The 20461-nt window shown below is 33.7% G+C and overlaps 2 protein-coding genes across 3 annotated transcripts; one reads left to right on the top strand and one right to left on the bottom strand.

Annotated features, from left to right (window-relative positions):
* Positions 1-5266: 5266 nt before the first annotated feature.
* LOC122281667 (kinetochore protein SPC25 homolog) lies at positions 5267-11903 on the top strand. 2 transcript variants are annotated; one of them, XM_043093392.1, is made up of 8 exons: positions 5267-5559; positions 5786-5851; positions 6070-6216; positions 9555-9668; positions 9752-9841; positions 9936-10058; positions 10336-10556; positions 11578-11903. In XM_043093392.1, the coding sequence occupies exons 1-8, from the start codon at positions 5391-5393 to the stop codon at positions 11587-11589; spliced, it is 942 nt and encodes a 313-aa protein (XP_042949326.1). In that variant the 5' UTR covers positions 5267-5390; the 3' UTR covers positions 11590-11903. The 2 variants fall into 2 exon arrangements, with proteins under 2 accessions (XP_042949326.1, XP_042949327.1); XM_043093393.1 differs by lacking the exon at positions 9752-9841.
* Positions 11904-12695: 792 nt separating this feature from the next.
* LOC122281666 (short-chain dehydrogenase TIC 32 B, chloroplastic) lies at positions 12696-15675 on the bottom strand. Its single transcript, XM_043093391.1, has 8 exons — positions 15381-15675; positions 14471-14702; positions 14239-14318; positions 13739-13892; positions 13564-13642; positions 13358-13445; positions 13189-13235; positions 12696-13087 (listed from the first exon to the last, which is right to left on the bottom strand). The coding sequence occupies exons 1-8, from the start codon at positions 15511-15513 to the stop codon at positions 12905-12907; spliced, it is 996 nt and encodes a 331-aa protein (XP_042949325.1). The 5' UTR covers positions 15514-15675; the 3' UTR covers positions 12696-12904.
* Between the last annotated feature and the right edge of the window lie 4786 nt (positions 15676-20461).

Here is a 20461-nt window from a genome sequence, read left to right as displayed (position 1 = left end):
TTTTCTATATAAATATATATTTATTTAGGTTATTCTATAATAATATATCTATATTGGGTCCATAAAGTGGTTAATTTACGGTTTACCCCTCATTCCTTATAGAGAAGAGTCATTTTCTGTTAGAAAAAACTTTATTTTCCTTTATTTTTTGTCCCTACCAAACACCAAATATTGGGGAAACATTTTTAGAAAATCAATTTCCTTCAAAATAAAATTAAAGTAATACATATCATTAAAAGTTTACAGCATAAAATTTACAGCAAGTTTCCTTTAGAAGAAGAGCATTATTTTAGGTTGTGGGGACATTACCTTTTGCTTATCAATGGCGATTGAGGGCTGTGGATGGGCATCTTCATATAATCATTGCCAATTAAGAATCTACACGTGTCAGTTATTCAGGATCAGGCCCCTACAATCATGAAACTAAGGCATGATGTGTAAAGATTTCACATACTCTCATTCATTTGTCATTTTTGTGAAACCCCATGGTGGTGAATAAATTCTAATCACGATCTTAGCAAACATTTCTGTATGTGCATTCCTTTTTTATTTTGACAAATAAGTAAATATAAAACGGCAGTTACGATTGATCCAATAGACAAGACATCTACAGTCTTCTGTTACTCGCATATATCAATCAATTATTGAATTATTAATCAATTATTTGAAGAGAATTTTAATCTCTATTTTACTATGTATTACTTGAGCATTTGCACGACGAGCGTTAAAGAAATATTAATTTTTATTTCAACTTATAATTTGATTGTTATATTTCTTGAACATTTATAAGATTTTAAATTGTTTAAAGCGAAGTTCTTGTTTTAAATATTTTCTGATCGGTAAACAGAGTTTTATTAAGTATGAAATAGGCAAAGATTCAAATATACAAGACATCGCCAAGTTCTGCTTTAGATATCATATATGTTATGTAATCATAGAATAGAATACTTTGCATGCTTTGATGGAAACTTCAGTCCCATAAACATTGATTTTTCATCATAAGTATCATTACCAATGCATCTTGAAAAGATATTGGATAATATGAGCCACATTATTGCATTGCAATCCTTGTCAACATTGATCTTTCTTTTCCCTACTTATTGTTGTGAATTGTGAGTGGGCTGGAGCAGTAGGGGTCAGTAAACACAAGATCTATGGAAATTTTTGAGTTGATTTAAGCTATATATATATATATATACACACACATATATATGTGCTAAAATCTTACAAAATCTAAATGAAAAGCATGCAAGAACACCGATATTTGTAAGAGAATGTCACATCTTTTTATCATGAGATTTATGTTTTATAAGAAGAATACATGAACTTTCACATGAATGCCAATTAAAACAAAAGTAAGAAGAAATTTAAAAAAAGAAAAAGAAAAAGCCAAACAAAGCAATAAAAAAAAAAGAAATGCTTAGGGACCATTCCCTCATAATAGCTAGACCATACTGTATGATGAACCCTTGATATATATATATATATATATATATATATATATATATTTATAAGTGGAATCTTTGTTGAAGTCAAAGATTACCTAATCCATGAATATATATATATATATATAGATGCATTATGAAAGCATATTAAAAAGCAGCAAGATATTAGTTTAAGAGTCAATGCATGTTGAATGTATATTAATAATAATTTTTTGTTGTGGTTGATCTTTACCAGTCAAAACTCCTTTTTAATTGATTTTATTCTTCATTAACTCTTCCTTTTCCAAAGAATGCAATAATATTGCTTGAAATCTTTCTTTTTATTTTTATCATTAATGTTCTAATATTCGCGAAAGAAAATAAACAAATAAAAATATATAAAATAATTACAATTATATTGAATTGAATTAGCTAAGTTAATTGTATCATAAGTTTTCTCGTCTAACTCACGGTAGAGAGTACATTCTAAAAAAAACCCGTCAATGATATAATTGAAGCTTTTTTATAATTTTTTCCACTCAAATAATACAAAATTCTATTTATCACCTTATTATATATACTCAATCAGATATAATGTGAACAGACATTATATCTATGATGAATCATCCGTTAGGATCTGAACATCAATGTGTCACATTATGATCTATCTTATATGCATCTTAAAGTCCATAGTATTTTATGATATTAACTAATATTTTCCTGAATTTTGAAAATATTCCATGCTTAATTCCGAAGAAAATATTCCATAGACTAGGGGAAAGAATCTGCCCACAAAATAAAAATTAATACTGAGATCATGGGCTTTTGTTAGGCAGCTGCAAACTTTTTTGTTCTTTTTTTTGGCTTTTATTTTCCTCTTTTTGATGGCTTATCTGGGTATCACTTAGCATCAACCCAGACAGTCTATGAGATTATATTCTTAATTTTATTGATAATTACATTGTTAATGATTCTTTATCTTTTAATGATATATATGACATGCATGTTGAGATAAAAATTTGACATTTAAGCTCCGTTTGGATCTTTGAATGAGTTCGATTCGTCTCAGTTAGGTTCTATTTCAGACCTATCACAACATATAAACACACAACTCTTAAAATACTAAATATCATTTAACTCAAAATCTCTTTTATACGTAAGATTTAAAATCTTTTTTAACTTCTCACAAATACATCTAAATTCATTTTAAATAGATTCTATAAAATTCATTCTATCATCTCAATTCATTATTATTCATAAAAAAAATTTAATTTTTCTCAATTTAGTTCAACATTCTAACAAAGGTTAAATCCCGTGACATCCAACAACATAGTGCCGGATCGATCGAGCAAATATTAGTTCAAAAGGACAAAGAAAAGTGCAAGAAAGAAAACTGGTTGCTTACTTTTGGGCAATAATTGAAGTATGAGAAATGATCCCAATGAAGAAGCTTCTCTAATCAACGGTTAGTCAACTATTACATCATTTTGAAAGTGAAAGTTGGACGACACATTGCCCATTTTGGCTCCACCACACGCTTGCTCCTAACCTCACACCTACTTCCTAGACCACATAATTGAGCTCCTTCATCAATTGCCCCATCTACATATATTAATGGCTTTATTCTTTCCTTGGTGGTTTGTCATTTTTTTTTTCTTCTTTATTTTTATGTTCTCTATGTGTGCTTTTTTCTTGGTGGGTGTTGTTTCTTTTGCATGCAATTGAATAGTATTTGGGGCAGTAATCTCTAGTTTTCTGGGATGCTGTTCCCTTCTTTCAAGATAATGGCTGATTAGCTTTTCTTCTTTCGGCTCCAAAGTGGGATGATTAATTACTGATTAACAAAAGTATTAATGTGGCTAGCTACAGACATATTGTACTGTACTCTTGGTAATATATATTAATTGTTAATGCATGCTGCATTTGCTTTTTAATTTCCTTAATCTTTAATTAATTAAAGCCCGTTCGAAATTTAGACTCAATTCAATTTAGTCTAATTTTAAATTAAGTCTAACATTTAAACATCTAATTCTCAAATCACTAAATTCATCTCAACTTAAAATCTCTTTACACGTGAAACTTATAATTTTGACTCACTCAACCATCTTAACTCGTTACTATTTATAAAAATTTAAGTCATCTCAATTTAACTTAAGATCCAAACGGAGCTAATAGTCAAGGTCGGAAGAGGGGGAGGAGGAAGAGGACTGGTACATCTTTTTCAAGGCTGTGAAAGCTGTGCGATATGCATGCATGGACCCTGCAGCTTTGTTGAATCTCCATCAACAGCTGGGCAAACTTTTAAAGGTCCAAAATCAAAGGGCAATAATTCCATCCGTGAGAATAGGCTTTCTGAAAAATACCCTCAGAAAAAACTGGAAAGTGCGAGTGCAGAACATGATAGCAATGTGCATGATTGGGTCATCTATTTCAGCCAGCTTTTTGAATATCATTTATTTCTTCAACACATAAATGCTTTGAAGTTGAAATTATTGGTGATGCTTCTTGCTAATTAATGATCTCTCAGAAAATATGAACCATAAATTAGCAAGCATGGACATGCTTTGGCTTTTAATTTGGAGTAGGAAGCTGTAAACCTTTGCAGAAATTTTTGCCTTCCTATTATATATGTAATGTTTCAATCTTCAAACAATTTAGACATGTAATTTTCCAACTTTTTGAGGAAGTTTAGCAAGTTTATAAAGAGATCTTATAAAAGAATGCTTTTAAATGACGCGATTTGAATAAATTATTTTTTAATTTATATGAGACTTGTCTATTTAAGATTTATATCTGTCATTATTTTTTTTTGATTAGACTACAGTGGGTGACTGTCAAACAATGAGTTTTATTTTATTTTTTATGTTCTTTCTCTACGAAAGAGAAAGTAAACAATAGAAAGCTGAGATACTCTGGTCCGGATCATAGCAGAGAAAATAATTTTCAACTTTAAATTTGGAAAAAATAATTATTCAATTGACCTACCAAATATACTACCAATCAATATTAAAAAAAATTATTTGTATGTTAATTTTTTAATGCTTATAAATTATCCAACTAATTTACATGTAGTAGGTCTCTTAAATTTATCTGAATACTCTACCACTCCCATTTTCTAGTTCTTGCCATGAATATGTAATTCAATGCTAATAGATTGCATCCGCCTCACAGTTGAACCTCTAATTATCATGAGAAGTGTTAGAAATGAGTCACTGATAGTCTATTACTAAAAAGGCTTGCACACTTGAAGATCAGTTAATGTGGTACATTCCAAACAGACTTTATGAAAAGTCAGTTTGAAATATATCACATCTACCAGTATGATTGAAATGAAAAATCATATATAGTCACTTAAATAAAAGAGGCAATTAAAACGCATCACGCATTGCATTAAACTATATAATTGAGATGAAAAAATTTAAGATGAAGTAGCGGTTGATTCGATATTACGTTGACAAGCTTTAGACTTGATTTGTTTTTGCAGATAAAATGGGATGAACTTAAAGTTAAAAATTAAATAAAATATTATTAAAATATTATTTTTTTAAGATTTAAAAAATTTAAATTATTTATTTTATTTTATATAGGAGTTTATAAAAATTATAATGATAAAATTAGATGAGTTGTCAGAGTCTTTTTATCCAAACAACCCATTAATCAACCACAGACCCATCTAGTTCATCATGGTTCCCACCAATGGGCTCACCCTGTCACCCAATTAATTGGGTTCGGCCCACTTATGAATTGGGCCCTGCCAGCTCGGTTTACCCAAAGTGCCGGCTGTTGAATCAGTGCGAAAAAAATACTGAATATATTATATTAATGAAAAATGATATGTTCACTCGGAGCGTCAGCACGCGCCTTCCTTAAAGATAATGTGATTGGAATGAAAATGGCGGCCAAAAGCAAAGATGATGCATTCAAATACAAAACTCTGAGAGCGTGTGTTGTATACAGTTTACATATATGGAGACCCAAGCGGAGGACACTGTGCGGAGGAAGATGGAGTCGCTGCGATTGATCTACGACGGAGAGATACCGATTCAGCAGCAGAAGATGGATTCTCTAACGACGTCGTTTCGGAAATCCCTGGAATTGATCGGGGCCACAGCGCGGGAAACCTTCCAAAATCATGGTAAGATCGTATGTTTTTCTTTGTTGCTTGATTAAAGATGAGGGCTTGTGACTGTTTCCCTTGGGATTCTGAAAAACTTATCGTTTTCTGTTGCGACATTGTGGGCTGGGATTGTATTAGTGTCTTGCCGCATATGGTAGGGTTTCGTTCTGTATAAGCAACGTCCGCGGACCGATATTTTCACATTGATTAAAAGATTCTAGTTTCATTTGATTTTATCATTTAGGAAAAATAGGGGAGGTTAAAGCTAAGCTGAGACTGGCGGAGGATGATATGGTGAAAGCACTAGCAGGTATATGCCTTTGCTTCTCAAGTTGATAGAAAATCCTCAATCTTTTATGCTGTGTAGTTTCGAATTTGAATTTTATTTTTGAGCTTTTCTGTATTGTCACTTGTATAAATGGTTAGTGTCTATTTCTTTGAAAACAGGAAGTAATTCTCTTCGAGGTTTAAACTTTGTGTATGTGTTTTTGTTGTCAATTTCTTTTCTTCGTTACTCTTCTTATATAGTGAAGACCCGTAAAGAAGCTGAGAGGATGGCGAGAATGGATGCTATTGCTGCTCAAAAGGCAAGAGTAGAAGAGCTTAGAAGAAGCGTGCAAGAGCAGAGGGCTAATAGGGATGAATATGCCGCAATTACATCTCAACAATTTCTAGGTACTTCCCTCTCATCTTGTTACTTGTTTCGTACTCTGTTCATGAATTTTGTAGCTTCATACTAAGCATATAATTTTTGTGTTAAGTTCAGATAACATCGAATGACTATCAGGCTGATCCTGAAAAAACAACTGGTTTTATATTGTGCTTGTACGTAGTAAGTAATTTTACTTTTGATGTTTTCTGCAAACCAACTAGTATAATTTTGAATTTGTATGCCAGTACTTATCAACAAAAAACTTCTATGCAAGCGGTGAATGTTCAGTTAAGACCATATGAAACAAATATTTCTAGTTCCGTAGGACCAACAATATCAGCCTCTGAACAGTTTTTCATTTGTAGGAATAATGTGCAGGTTTTCTAGGATCAGATACCGTTTTCCCCATTTTGAGCAGTAACAAATTACAATTCATTTTATTTTCTCTGGTCTTATTTGAGTTTATTTTTCCATTTTTGTTCTAGGGGATAATTCTATTCCTTTTTATTTTATTTTATTAGTTCTATTGCAAGAACCAATACATGCGTACCTGTAAATTTCTAGTTAGGCCTTAAGAAAAATAAATTTAACTTTTGTTATAAAATGAAATTATTTATGAAGACCAAAGAAAAACTTATAGTCACATATGGGTCTATGATTTAAAAGAACAACTCAAGGTTATACTTAGAAACCGGAATGATTATAAAGTCTAGTCAATGTGGGGCATGACACATTTTATCTCTCATTTATCTATATCATACTTCACTCACCCAATATGGGACTTGATTGATCTTTATCATACTCATTTGCAATATCTCTCACTCAAATCCCAATGCAAAGGGCCCATGCCACACTTGGATTTATACTCTAGAAGAGTTAGTCGAGGTTACAATTAGATCTCTTGCCTATCGAATTACATCCCCTCTCTAAAACATTATAAAGGCAAGTAACATCTAATAACAAACCAATGTGGAATTTGGCACTTAGTGTATTTTATCATATTTTACCCACTTAATGTAGGAGTTAGCAGGGAGTTACACTATTCCTCTTTCTCTGTTAATATATTTTGGAAAAATACACCTTTTTCTTTCAAACTACCATGGTTTCTTTTAATTTAATTTTTGTACCTTTAACTACCGGAAAAAAATAATTTTCAACTTAAAATTTTGCACCCTTGGTTAAGATTCAGCAGTTGAAATGGATGAGAAATAGGATACCTGACACAATCTCTATTGGTTGGACTCTAACCGAGCATGCAAGTTGCCAAAATTTGATAATTGTGGTGCAAATTGACAATTTTGATAGTTTAGGGTGCATTGTTTTTTCAAAGATGGTAGTAATTTGTGGGTGCCAAAATACAATGTTCTGGCATAGTCTTGAGTTAACTCTACTACCCATCCCAAGATGCTTGATTCACCCCTTGTGAGTTTTTTAGCTTTTTATTTTTGGGGCTCATCTGTGGAAGGAGTAACCTTGTCATTTTTGATGGGAGGCTTATCTATCATTTGATGAAGCTATATGTCGTGTGTGGATCGTGATTTTAATTCATATTAAGCCATATTGCTTTTCTTTCACCTTATCATTGAATTCCCCGGCTGAAGTGATCCGTAGAAAAGAATTGTCAATGGGAATATCATTCTCGGGTCTCAATGGTGTGAGAATCATTGTTTTGTGAGTTGGTTTTATTTTGTGGTTTTATGGTTGTGAGGACCACTATACTTTGTGGGAGACAGCCTTGTGATGGTTTTACCACTTGTTAACATTGGATTTGAAGTATATTAATTTTCTCAAAAGAAATTTTATTTACTTCCTTATCCTCAAATTTTAACTTTTTGAGATAAGTATGTGTTATTTGAAGTCTAAGAAAGATGGTGAATCTGTTGACCATGTATTTCATCATTGTGAGGTGGATAAGACTTTAGGGGATGAGATTTTTGGTAGGATGGGTATTGCTTGGGTGATGCCTAAGCAAGTGGTGGATCTTTTTGCATGCTGGCAAGGTTTTAACGGGAGTCATCGCATTGTTGCCATATCGTTGAAATGGGTGAAACATTAAAGAAAAGATCAGCGCCATCTAAATCAAATTCTTCTCAGCCATCAATCTCATGTTTTTCCGTGATCTCCTCCTTGCGATGAAATTCTCCAGGTGCAGGTTCCTCTCAAGCTCGGAAGTCCCCAAATCCATGAGGTTCTTTTGGTCATCCTCTGTCCACTTAATTGCCGATTTGCTTTCATCCTCCTTGCCTCCCTGTGCTTCTTCCTTGTCATCTTCATTTTCATCAATGCCGTCTTCTTTGTCTCCATGAATTTCTGATTCTTCATCTGACTCAACGTTGGCATTGTTACTTTTACGAGAGCGTTCTGACACAGCATCTGACTCATCATCATGTGACATATGAGCAGGCTGTGGAGCTTTTTGATCCAGAAGTGGGTGAAGCTCCTCAAGGATTGGAAGGATGTTGGCTTGTTTGATGTGGTACTTATGGTTGGAAAGGAATGGGCGGTGCTTTGCAGATAGAGAACGCTTGATGGGAGAACTTAGATTGTTTTTCTTTAGTACTTTGTGTATTTGGGAAAAGGCTCTTGTATTGAATGGAGATATTGATTTTCTTTTAGCCTATTCTAGTTCCTAGCTTGTATTTAGGTGTTTTCTCTTGTATACTTCCTGTATACTTGGGCTATGCCTATTTATTTGTCAATAAAATTCTCTTATTACTTATCAAAATTTTTTTCCCTATCCAGATAAACCTTATTTATTGGTATGAGTTCATAAGAATGATTGTAATTGTTTTCTTCCTGCGTCTCATTAGCATTCTAGAAGTGTATGAAGATCGTTTCCTCGATAACAATTAGGTGCCACCATACCTTTTTTATTTTTTAATCTTGGCGCCAACTTGTGTTCTGCTACACTGTGTTTGAATGAGGAATTGCAGTTAATGTGGCATGGACTTGTACATCCACGAACCATCTCATTAGCATTTAATTGCAAACACTTCTTGAGTTGGTGGTGTAGAGATGCTGATACTGAAGTTGTCCATGTTATTTATAGTTTCAGACTGTCTAGTGGCAAATATTTTTATTTCCTTAATTTAGAAGGAAAGTTGCAAGATGTTAATTACTGTAGTTTGAGCTGTCAATAGGTAATATATGTGGTTTGTAAGTGTTGAAATGCTATATTGAACATAATGAAACGAAAACAACTTGCTTGTGTCTTGGCATTTGTTCTGTATTTCTTCCCTTATTATTTTTTCTTCTTTCCGAAATCGTCTGTCAACATTGAAATGTAGCTTTGTTAATGAACCTGGAACTGCAGAGGAAAGGGTGTTATAGTTTACTTTCCCCCATTTTGTACCATAAACAGCACTGGCAGCACTTGAAGATAGGAGTAACAAAGAAGTTGAATGTAAAGCTGAAACACAAGTTGCAACTTTGTGGTATAATAGAGTTCTTGGTTTCCATGTTGAAGGTGGACATGGTAATTGAACTCATTTAAAGCTCTGCAATATTTATTTTCTGTATTGTCAATAGCCATTTTCTTACAAGTTTTCTGTTCTTTAGGGGTAAAATTTACTTTCAAGAATATTAATCCAAAAAACCCAAATGAGAAGTACTTTTTCACCATTCGATATGCATATGATACTTACACCTGTAAGTAATTCATTCCCATTATTGTTCATGTTGTAAAATTAAATATATTCCATTGATTTTGATTTCAAGGTGCTGTATATTGTCTGTTGTGTAGTGTTAGATTGTGATCCACACTTGAATGACACCAAAGAGTTGATCCATGAATTGAACAGAACCAATGGTTTATTCAAATTTGTCAGAATCATGAGAGAGAAGTTTCAAGAAGCTGTGGCTCAAGGTAAAATCTTATTTCTTGCATCCTATGTGGCATACTGCATGCCTGACAAATGATATCGACTCAAAAGTGAGGACTTTCTTCTCTATAATTATCCCATTCCAGTAGTCAAAGAGTCAAATTCTAATTATTTAACCTGAATTGCTGACATACATGCAGCATCTTTTCTTGCATGTATTGTATATAATTAGGATACCTGAGAAAATTTGATGGTTGGGTTACTCTCTGTTCCATTGAGGTTCATCTTCTTTTGATAATGGTACCATTTGTGATTTGCCAGAGTTTTGGCCTCAATCAACTACTCGTCATCAAGAGTCTTCCATGATCTCTATGTCGGCTCCAGTGTTGTCCATGTCAACTGACAGAAGCGAATCCAGTGACCACTGTGTTCAACATGGAGAAGGCAATAGACCTAAGAAAGTAATCCATGCAAGAGTGATGAAACCTGATGTTTTGTCTCCAGGATCAGCATCATCTGTTAGATGGTCCCCTCGTTTGAAGGTATCATGAAAATGATTGATAGCCCATTTAACGAAAACACACACACACACAGAGGGTTGATAGATTACATTGGAAGCTTAAAGTGTGGATGTCAATTTCATCTACATTCTCACTACTGGGCTTTATGAGGTTTGAATGTCGTGCAATTTTCCTAGAAGAGTATCTCAGGAAGTAAAGTCCCAGAAAGTGGCTATCAACCCTAAGGGGTTGGCCTAAGTGGTGAAGGCCTTGGTTTTGGGGTATCACTCCCTTCAAGGTCCAAAGTTCAACACCTCATAGATGCAAACAATCCTTTGTGGCCCTCCGGCGAAAAGCTAGCGATTTAATCAGTTTTGTGTAGGGAAACTTTCGAGGGTGCGGTACACGGGGACCGGGGTTTACTTTGTAGGGGTGGGTTCGAAGGGCCCTGCCTTGGAGAAGTTCCCTGACATAAAAAAAAAAAAAAGAAGAAAAAAAAAAAAAAGAAAAGAAAAGAAAAAAAGAAAAAGAAGAAGAAGAAGAAGAAGAAGCAAGTGGCTATCTTTCTTTTCTTTTCTTAATTTAGTTTTGGGATAGTTGCCTTAGGGAGGATTTTAACAGTGGAAAGTCTGATCCAAAAGGAATATAATAATGTTATTTGTATGATTGCTGTATTAAGAATATGCTAAGTTGCCAAATTGTTTATTACTGGTGATGGGACTGCTTTTTGTCAGATTGCTTAATTCAGAATCACCTAAATTTTCAATTTGTTTCCATTAGGTAGCACCTTAGAAATAGTGGAAATTTATGTATGTAAACATTAGGCAGAATTCTTGATAGTTGGGTTTTAGCAAAATCTAATCTGTTTTGTTTGGGTAGGTTGGCAACCTGGTCTGATTATGATGTCGATCTGCACACTCAATTGTTCCCGGCTTTGCTTACCATATTTGAAAATTAGTAGCTAGAGCAATAAATTATAGGTGTTGCTCACAAGGTTGTAGAATAATACATATGAATATATCATTCATAATATTATGACAGTGCTCACAAGGTTTTGCTGCAGGTTAATAAATGAAGATGGTGGCTGTTATATCACATCAAAATTGATTCAACATACACCTGGGGCCGTAAGCTCTCAGCTAGTCATAACTCATGACTCAGGCTGTTTCACGATTGACATGCAAGCACAACATACAAGTGTTTGCCGTTTAGAAACAGATGACAGCCTCACCATTTTATGTTCCCAGAATTCTGTACGGTGTATTTTGTTTTAATCTAATTATCAGATTTTCTCCGCTGATACAACTCTTACATGTATTTCTTAGTTAACTCAATTACTTCATTGCCAATTATTCCCTTAAACTTGATCGATAGAATTCCTTCTTGCAACCGATCATCTAATTATCATTTCACCTCACATGCGTGATAAGTGCTGTTAACATGTGTTATTTAAGGGTAAGTGATAAAGGGGTGATAATTGGCAGGATTGAGTTGTATTAGGTCAAAGTTTCAGTAAGTGACAACAGGTGACAGTTTGGGGGATCGAGTTATATTGAGTCAAAGTCTGGACGATAAAAGGAGGTTGAGGGGTTGGAACCTACTCTGTATTTATCTTATTATTTTTTGAAGTATAGTTTTTCAATTAGTAATTCCACTCACTGTTCATGAGTCTTGCCCGTGCTCACGGACTCTGTGCGTTAGCAATTTTGTAGTATCATCTGGCATAAGCGGTGAAAATGGACCAAGAGAAGAATTTGGGTTCAAAGTTCAAACTTGATATTCCCTATTCTCTAGTCTGTGCGAGAATTGGATGGTTTGCCAGCCTATGATCTGCATTTCCTTTTTATCTGTTAGGAGCTCTAAGAACGTCATTTTTGCTGATTCTTGACCTTTGTTTTCAAAGAAGTTCCTTTAAACTTGTTCCTTGTAATATATTTGGCATCTTTTTAAGTAACATATATGTCCACATAAATATTGATATCGAATGGCTTGAAGTTGATTAATTTTGTGTAATAAATGCTATTTACTTAAGAATTATGCCCTGCTTTTGAGCTGACAATAATTAGTTCTAGTTTTGTCATATACTGCTTTGGTGGTTAACTAGTTCTTGCACTTACATGTCTTTCAATTTATATGTTTTTGTTGTCCATTTTTTGGTCTTAGCCAAGCATCAGGGACGACTTTTGTATAATTATCATATTTCTATTATTGAATAAGCCTAGAGTTGGAGGACCATAGCTTTTAGAGGTGATGAGAAGGGTAATAGTTCTCAAGCCCCTTTATTGTATTATGTATTTTAGGTGGTCACCTATTAGTAGGCTTCTCTGACTGCTTTTAATATTTGTAATACAAGACTCCTAAGGCTCTAAATTTACAGAAGAAGATATATTTTAAGCTGCTGGTTGGCCTAATTGCTTGTAAATCAGAGCTCGAGTGCGCTGCAATAGTTTTTGTGCTTCAGATTCATCATTTGCTAGACTTGAGCAGTTACTCTCATTGCAGTCTTCAAAGTATTTCCCTGTCACCCCTTCTAATTGTGGGCTGAGAGCAACATAGCATGTGGTGGATGCACCCTGCAGAAACATTTCGATTGAGTACATCAATACTCACATCGCGATATATCGATCAAGCTAAAGAACTCTCTAGTCTCTAGCAGGAATGTATGGAGACATACCTGAGATGTTGACTTTAGTAACTTGGATGCAATGAAATACAAAGAATCTGCATACAAGTAGTAAGATATTAGAATAGGATTGCACCTTGAATTGTAGCCAAAGGCTATGATGCTATCTAACCAACTCAAGTTAGGGTTTGGATCAAAGGGAAATGTATTTAATTCATGCCTGTTATAAAGCCCTTATGAGCTCTAATGATTCCTGTCTTCACAATGCCTGGATGTACTGCATTGATAGTTACCCTTGCATTCCTTGCCTGCAAGATTCCAAGAAACATTTCAGCAGTGGACTTGCATATCCATAATCCATTGATTATAACATTATCATCATTATGAGACCTCTGTTCTAAATTCATAACATTTCATGACTCTTACCTTCAAGTGTCTTGACATTTCCTTAACATGCAATATGTTAGCCAATTTTGACCGAGCATATGATAGAGTCCCATTGTAGCTGCATAAAATCATAAATAGTCAAGAATTTGTTTTCAAAAAGTTCATCATATCCAGCAATGGAAAGAAAACGACAAGAAAAGTGAGAAAATTTTACTTGTTTGGATTGAGCAATTGATTGAAGGAAAATTCATCTCTCTTCACCCAGCTATGAATAACAGAAGTAACATTTATTATTCTTCCTTGGATGCCTGTCTTGTCCGCTGTTTCTACCATTTTGTCCACCAGCATTTCTGTTAATAAAAAATGTCCTGCCCAAAATAATTCAAATAATGAGTACATTATATATATATATATATTAAAGCCCTAATTCGGGTTCTTAAATATATATATATATATATATTACTTTTTGGTAAAGGTATAAAGATGTTGAAGGGTGTATTATTTTCTTTTCTTTTCTTTTTTGTACAAAATTTTTTATATCTTAGGTTTTTTTTTTTTTCGCTTAAATAATGGCATTTGAAATACAAAGGAGGCCCCCAGCTTGTTCTTATTGGGTTAAGCTAGCAAAAAAATTTCATTGCTGGATTAAGGTTTTTTGTTCTTAAAACTACATATTTGTCAATTATAAAAGGGAAACTAATATAAATAAATTACCCAAGTAATTGGTAGCAAACGTCATCTCGATTTTGTCTTCAGAGAACTCCAAATTCTGAGAGAATATTCCAGCATTGTTTCTGCAAAAAAATCATTTTCAGAACTCCAAATCTCTCTCTCTCTCTCTCTCTCTCTCTCTCTCTCACACACACACACACACACACACACACACACACACACACACACACACACAAAGAGCTAGGAAAAGAACATGATATATGTGCATACTCACATGAGAATGTTAAGGGGTAACTCTAGTGACAAGAACTCGGTACAAAATCTCTTTACAGAAGTTAAGGAGCTCAAATCAATCTCCAACAATATGATCTCAGCGTGAGGACTCTCCTTTTGAATCTCTTCCTTCAATTCAGCTGCCCTCCTTAGATCCCTTGCTGGAATTACAACCCTCGCACCTCTCTTTGCTAAGACTCTGGCAGTTTCAACTCCAATCCCTGACGTTGCCCCTTAACAGATCAAATACCAAAAACCCAAAAAGCTTTAATTAGTAATTAATTATGCATGGGATCAATTTGAATGTGACATGCATGATAATTGGTTGTGACAATATTATAGCTAGTCGGCCGGCGCGACTCATCCTATGCAAAAGAGACAAAAATCCATATCCTGGTACAGCCAAAAAGAACCTCTACTATATTTATTTAGAATCCCATCCAAGCTTACTGATTGGAGGGAGAATGTACGTTTCAGAAAACCTTATAAGAAAATGTCTGCAAAACATGCTCAGTGTGTGTACCCGGCAATATTAAATTTGGTAAATTATTCCCGAGACTTTTTGGGAAAGTCAGATAAAATTTACTGTTTTTAAGATAATTGAAGAAGATCGATCAACAAAAGGAAAGATCGAGAAACGATACATATTGGAAGTAATGAACATGACTTCCATGAATCTCATGTGAAGCAAGCAGAAACCCGAGAAAGAGAGAGAGAGAGAGAGAGAGAGAGAGAGAGAGAGAGAGATCAGAGCCTTAACATTGGAGCAAACTGCAAACTATGATGCATGAAACATCTGATCCCATGCAATAATCAGTACTGATCAATTAACAACAGCTAGCTAGCGTGTTTCGACTACCACAGAGTTTATATCTTCATGTAGTTAGAGAATATGATCTGATGAGACTAACCGGTGATTATTGCAGTTAAACGAGAAGAAGAAACACAGCAAGAGGAATCTTCTGTGACTTGCTCTGCAGTTGAATTAGAGCCATAACCACTTGGGCCTGCAATTCCTGCCAAGTACCTTAGTGTTTCCTTCATGAGGCCACCAAATAAACCAATTGCCAACTTAGAATCCTAAAAAGCAAGAGCTCAGCATTTAGAAGAAAACCACATATATCCTTCATATATATATATAGAAGAGAAACAATATCTTGATCACGTTAGCCCTCCTGCAAAGGACAATTTGGCTGGGTGGTCCACAAATTAAGTAACTGAAGTACTGGTGGGGGTGGGAGGAAGTGCTTTTAAGCCTATCTATTCTCTGAAAAAAAGTAACTGTAAATTGCAAAAATTATGCACCATTATTATTACTGTACCTCTTTGTTTTCAATAATTACTGTCTGTCCTTGAGTGCTCTCAATTTTCTGGTTTGCTTTAGCTCATATTGTTATTTCCAGTCCTGCTTTTTGCTATTTCAAGTGTAATTTTTTGCTCTTCTTTTACATTAATTAAGGTTGTTGTGACAATAATATTGAAGTAGTTATTAATCTGTTTTTTTTCCTTAATCTTTCTCGTTAATTGCCACCGGCCCTAGCTAGCTAGCTAGCTAACTTTTTTTCATCTTCTTTGTGATTATAATTAGATCATGTGCGTACTTTCAGGTAATTAATTATATATATATATATTATTAATTGATCATCTCATGAGAAATTAACGTACGTACTGATCATCTTTGATGCTAATTAATTAAAAGAGAAATGAGATTAGGTTGCAATTAGTAGCTAATTAGATAATTAGGTGCTCAATCAAAAGATACGCTGACCATTACTAGCTGGATCAAAAGATTCACATTAATATTATATATATATATAAGCTAGATCATTTCTTTTATATTAATTTTCCCTTGTTTTTCTTGTTTATTTGGTGATAATCTTTTATATATCATGCATGTGGCAGCTTGAGTACTTGATACCTTATTAATTGTTTGACCAACATATAAATATATATCAATAAAAAGGCCCAAGTTGTTTTATTTTATATTTTTTTGGCATTCAACAATAATAATTATAATGTAATTAAATACGATGAGTAATTAACCAGCACCTTAATTTATAAAGTTTCAATTTGAAGCGAAATATCTAGCTAGCTAGAGATGTGAATGATCCTATATTTTGCTTTTTCAATAAGATAATTATGAACCCTCCATGCTAGTTTACAATTCAAGTTTTTTTTTTTTTAACTACCACCAATATATATATATATATATGAGTTTTGTTACATATAGTCATTTTTATGTACTTCTTGCGCTGCACTACAGTAATGTGATTAGCCAAAATATTTATTTTATATTAAAAAAAAAAGTAAGGTAGCTAATCACGTTAGTTGAGTGCATAAAAAAATACCTAAAAATGATTATATATAGAATTTTTGTATTTATATTACCTTCAACTTTCATTTTTAGGTGAACCATTATGCATTAAACATTCATCAATTAAAACTCATGCATGATGTTGCTCTTGCAAGGGAGGGAAAAAAATAGCAATATTAGTCATAAATCTATTATTTATGTCACTTCAACCCTCACACTTTATAATTTACAGAAATCTAATTGTAGATCTTAAAAAGAAAAAGAAAAAAGAAAAAAAAAAGGTGTGTAGTTCTGAGTTCTTATTATGGCCGGGTACATGCATGAACTCAAAAAGATAAAAAAAGGTTAAAAATTCATGAGTGGCTCGATCTCACACGTGGACATCTAGAAAATCTCACCTATCGATAACGCGTGCATGCAATCGTAAAACAGGGTTTTGACATTTTATCGTGAAAAAGGAATCAAATATACAGGGCGCTGTATGTATATATATACGTTTCTGCAGACAAAAATGCTTTTGCTGCGTGCCAACGTGCCACCTACGTCTCCTTTTGTCCCTAATGGCCAAGAATTTCCATCCTTTGGTGTTGAGAAATGATGGGCGGTGTTGGAGATTGACGGAGTAAAAGAGAGGCATTGAGGTTGACTACTCAACAATGGAGTTGTGAACTGGCTATGCACCAGGGCCCCCTCCTGTCTCCTCAGTTGCCTACATCTCTCATCAATCTGCCCCAACTCCATGAAGCATTTCCCTGTTCTAGTTTCGCATGTGATATATACACATATATACATATATGTCTTCTTCTTCATCCTTTCATCATTCATCATGACATTCTCCAAAAATAAAGTCATGTCAAAAGTAGCAGAGCGTAGCTAGGGTTGATTATCATTTGGGATGCCGCCTGCCCATGCATGCATGCATAATCTGTTCCTCATGTTCTAGCAGATATTACATCTATACATGCGGCAGCTTGTTGGATACAAAAGCTGAGGATACATATAATTCCCACGACTCATGAACTTAAAAGCTTAAAGAGGTCGATTTAGATTGATCTTTGTGAATTTTTAGGGTTATTTTATTGTAGGATTTGTAACAAACATAATCATGCACTACTACAACCAGATAATTATTTCATTATGGGTATGATTTGTTTAAACTAGCACATGAACATATATAAACTATGATACAAGCTTGTCGTTGTGATCTTTAACAACCAAAGTACGTATATGTTCTTTAAATAAAGTAGGAATTGGTACGATAATGCAATCAAAAGATTTTAGTTTTTTGGTTGAATTTGAATGGTGGAAAAAAATATTTTAGTTTTTTAAGAAATAGGACTTGGATTATTCAATTTTGTCATGCCATGATCATGATGATCAAACTCAACCATCTCCTCAAACTCCAAAAAGTCCATGACAGATTAGGTAAATGGGAAAGCTAGCTCTTTTATAATTGTTTCCCTTTTCATTTTTCCTAGCTACTTTGTTTTTGTGTTTTAGTATTTTCTTTACTTGGATGGAATTCACCAAAGGAAAGACAATGAAAAGCATTCACACTGATAAGAAATCTGGGTTTCAAAGAAAGGATTCCGAATAAAGCTAGCTGCTAGCTAGGTGTAATCAATTTTCACACCATTTATTTTCTTGTCTTGTCTTCTTCTAGTTAGCTAGCTAGCATTTGATAATTAAGAAACTTTTACTCCTAATCATCTTGATAATCTTTTGTCAAAATCACCAACAACTCTACCAGTACATCATCATCATCATCATCGATGTTATAGGAGTAAACAGTAGTTGTGAGAGCTTAAGCCAAACTACTAATTAAATCAACTACCTAACTAAGAGAAAATGAGTCTTTTGTACTGTTAATCTTTGACAATTCATGAGAAAATATTAAAACAATAGTGCTTAAATTAATATATATGTATATCTGAGGGCCCAGCTGTTATAATGTCTCCCTCCAGAATAGATATTTTTTTTCTACCTGAATTGATGTATTCAACAAATCTAAAAATCTAAGCTGCCGACATAAAAACCTTTTAAATTCCCTCTGATTATTCATCATTTATATATGTCAACACATGACCTATATCTATATGATGATCTTTTGCTATCCATGAAGATTCATAAAAATAAAAAATAAAATAAAATAAACAAAGCTAGCAGCTAGCATGCATGGAAAAGAGCCTGCATATGTATATCATTTTAATGAGTACCCGCACGTGCAATAAGCCAATCCCAGGCTTACAAGTGGCCCCCTAAGGCAGGTCTCACACCCCCATGAGCCAATCACGGAATTAGAGATACTTGGTGGGGAACACAGGTGAGGCCTAGCTAGTCATGTTCCCCTTTTGCTCATTTACCTTTAACGTATACATACATATATATATAGATCATTAATTAGCAATAATTAATTATTAAGAAGATGATCCGTGCTACAAGTAATAAACAACAATAATTAGATGATCCATCTTAAGCAATAAACGACAATAAGAAGATGATCCTTGCTTGCTTGTTTGTTTGTTTGGTACCTTGTATGGGAAGATTTGATGAAAAGGTTGTTTGTCTTCATCTTTGTCATCTTCAACGTCATATATATATATAACCAAAGAGAAGATCATTGGTTATTTTAACATTAGTTTTATAATATTTATATAAATGTTTATTTATTTATAGGATCGAATGCTCATGCTCATGCATATTATAGCACGAGGTTTGATTAAAAACATTAAAAATAGCACCCTCCTAACAGACATCATGAACAGAAAAGACATAAATAGAATGTTTCAAACCTGTGATTACATGTATGAATGAATTAATTGCTCTTTGAAAGTTAGGATAGTGGAAAAGGAGACATTTGAAATCACAACAATTTAAATTCAAAGACAACATCATGTGTTTCCCATATTATGTGGCGAGTGGCTTTGAGAGGGTGGTGGAACAACATTAATTTATTTTTTCTTTTGCGAAATGATGCTCTATATATATTTCGGTTGGGGATTAGACTTTTAAGTCTAAGAGAGAGATAGCTTAAAATATGGTTTTCAACTTTGGGGAATTAGTTTAAAAACTTTTTTGTTTTCTCCTTTGATGATCATTTCACCTTCCAACGACTCTCTGTGATCAATTTTATATATAAAAAAAAATATTTGATTTGACATATCACATCAAGTCACATCAATTTATAATTATTTTTGTAGATATATATAACAGTGTTTTCTCAAAGCTTCAAAAAGTTGGCACTTTTAAGAGCATAAAATTAAACTTTGATTCCAAACCTATAAACCAAAACTAAGAAAAAGAAGTTGCTTTGAATCCCAAGCTGTGCTGTCAAGGCATAATTCAAGTTTGCATGTGACGAATTACCCTGTTTTTTACTTGAATTGGGTTCCAATCCGCAGTCCAATCATGGTGGTGGTTGAAAAAGAATGAAATCCATGGTCGTCTTTTCTTTCCCAATTGAGACCATGGGCCTGAACAAGACAACTAATAGTAGTAGTAGGTCAATGAGTTAAAAGCCACCACTGTTCTGTTTGGGATCCAGCTTTTAATTCCCCATGCTTTCGGTTTCAAAATCATAACCATTTGTCTTTTCTTCTACTCATAGTGGGAAAATAACTCAAAAAAAAAAAAAAATAACACCCTGCAAATTGAGTAGTTTGATAAACATATACATTC

This window comes from Carya illinoinensis, chromosome 11 (genome assembly GCF_018687715.1).
Source record: "Carya illinoinensis cultivar Pawnee chromosome 11, C.illinoinensisPawnee_v1, whole genome shotgun sequence".
Taxonomy (NCBI): domain Eukaryota; kingdom Viridiplantae; phylum Streptophyta; class Magnoliopsida; order Fagales; family Juglandaceae; genus Carya; species Carya illinoinensis.
Note: the sequence above shows the minus strand (reverse complement) of the source record. Positions and strands in the feature narration are given on the sequence as shown.

What these genes read in the sequence shown, in the direction of transcription:
- LOC122281667 (XM_043093392.1), top strand. Translation starts at nt 5,391, where the DNA reads ATGGAGACCCAAGCGGAGGACACTGTGCGGAGGAAGATGGAGTCGCTG. An exon ending in TACATCTCAACAATTTCTAG is followed by an intron (nt 6,217 to 9,554) that starts GTACTTCCCTCT and finishes TACCATAAACAG; the next exon opens with CACTGGCAGCACTTGAAGAT. An exon ending in TGCATATGATACTTACACCT is followed by an intron (nt 9,842 to 9,935) that starts GTAAGTAATTCA and finishes TCTGTTGTGTAG; the next exon opens with TGTTAGATTGTGATCCACAC.
- LOC122281666 (XM_043093391.1), bottom strand. Translation starts at nt 15,513, where the DNA reads ATGAAGGAAACACTAAGGTACTTGGCAGGAATTGCAGGCCCAAGTGGT. An exon ending in TTACCCCTTAACATTCTCAT is followed by an intron (nt 14,319 to 14,470) that starts GTGAGTATGCAC and finishes ATTTTTTTGCAG; the next exon opens with AAACAATGCTGGAATATTCT. An exon ending in TACTAAAGTCAACATCTCAG is followed by an intron (nt 13,088 to 13,188) that starts GTATGTCTCCAT and finishes ATGTTTCTGCAG; the next exon opens with GGTGCATCCACCACATGCTA.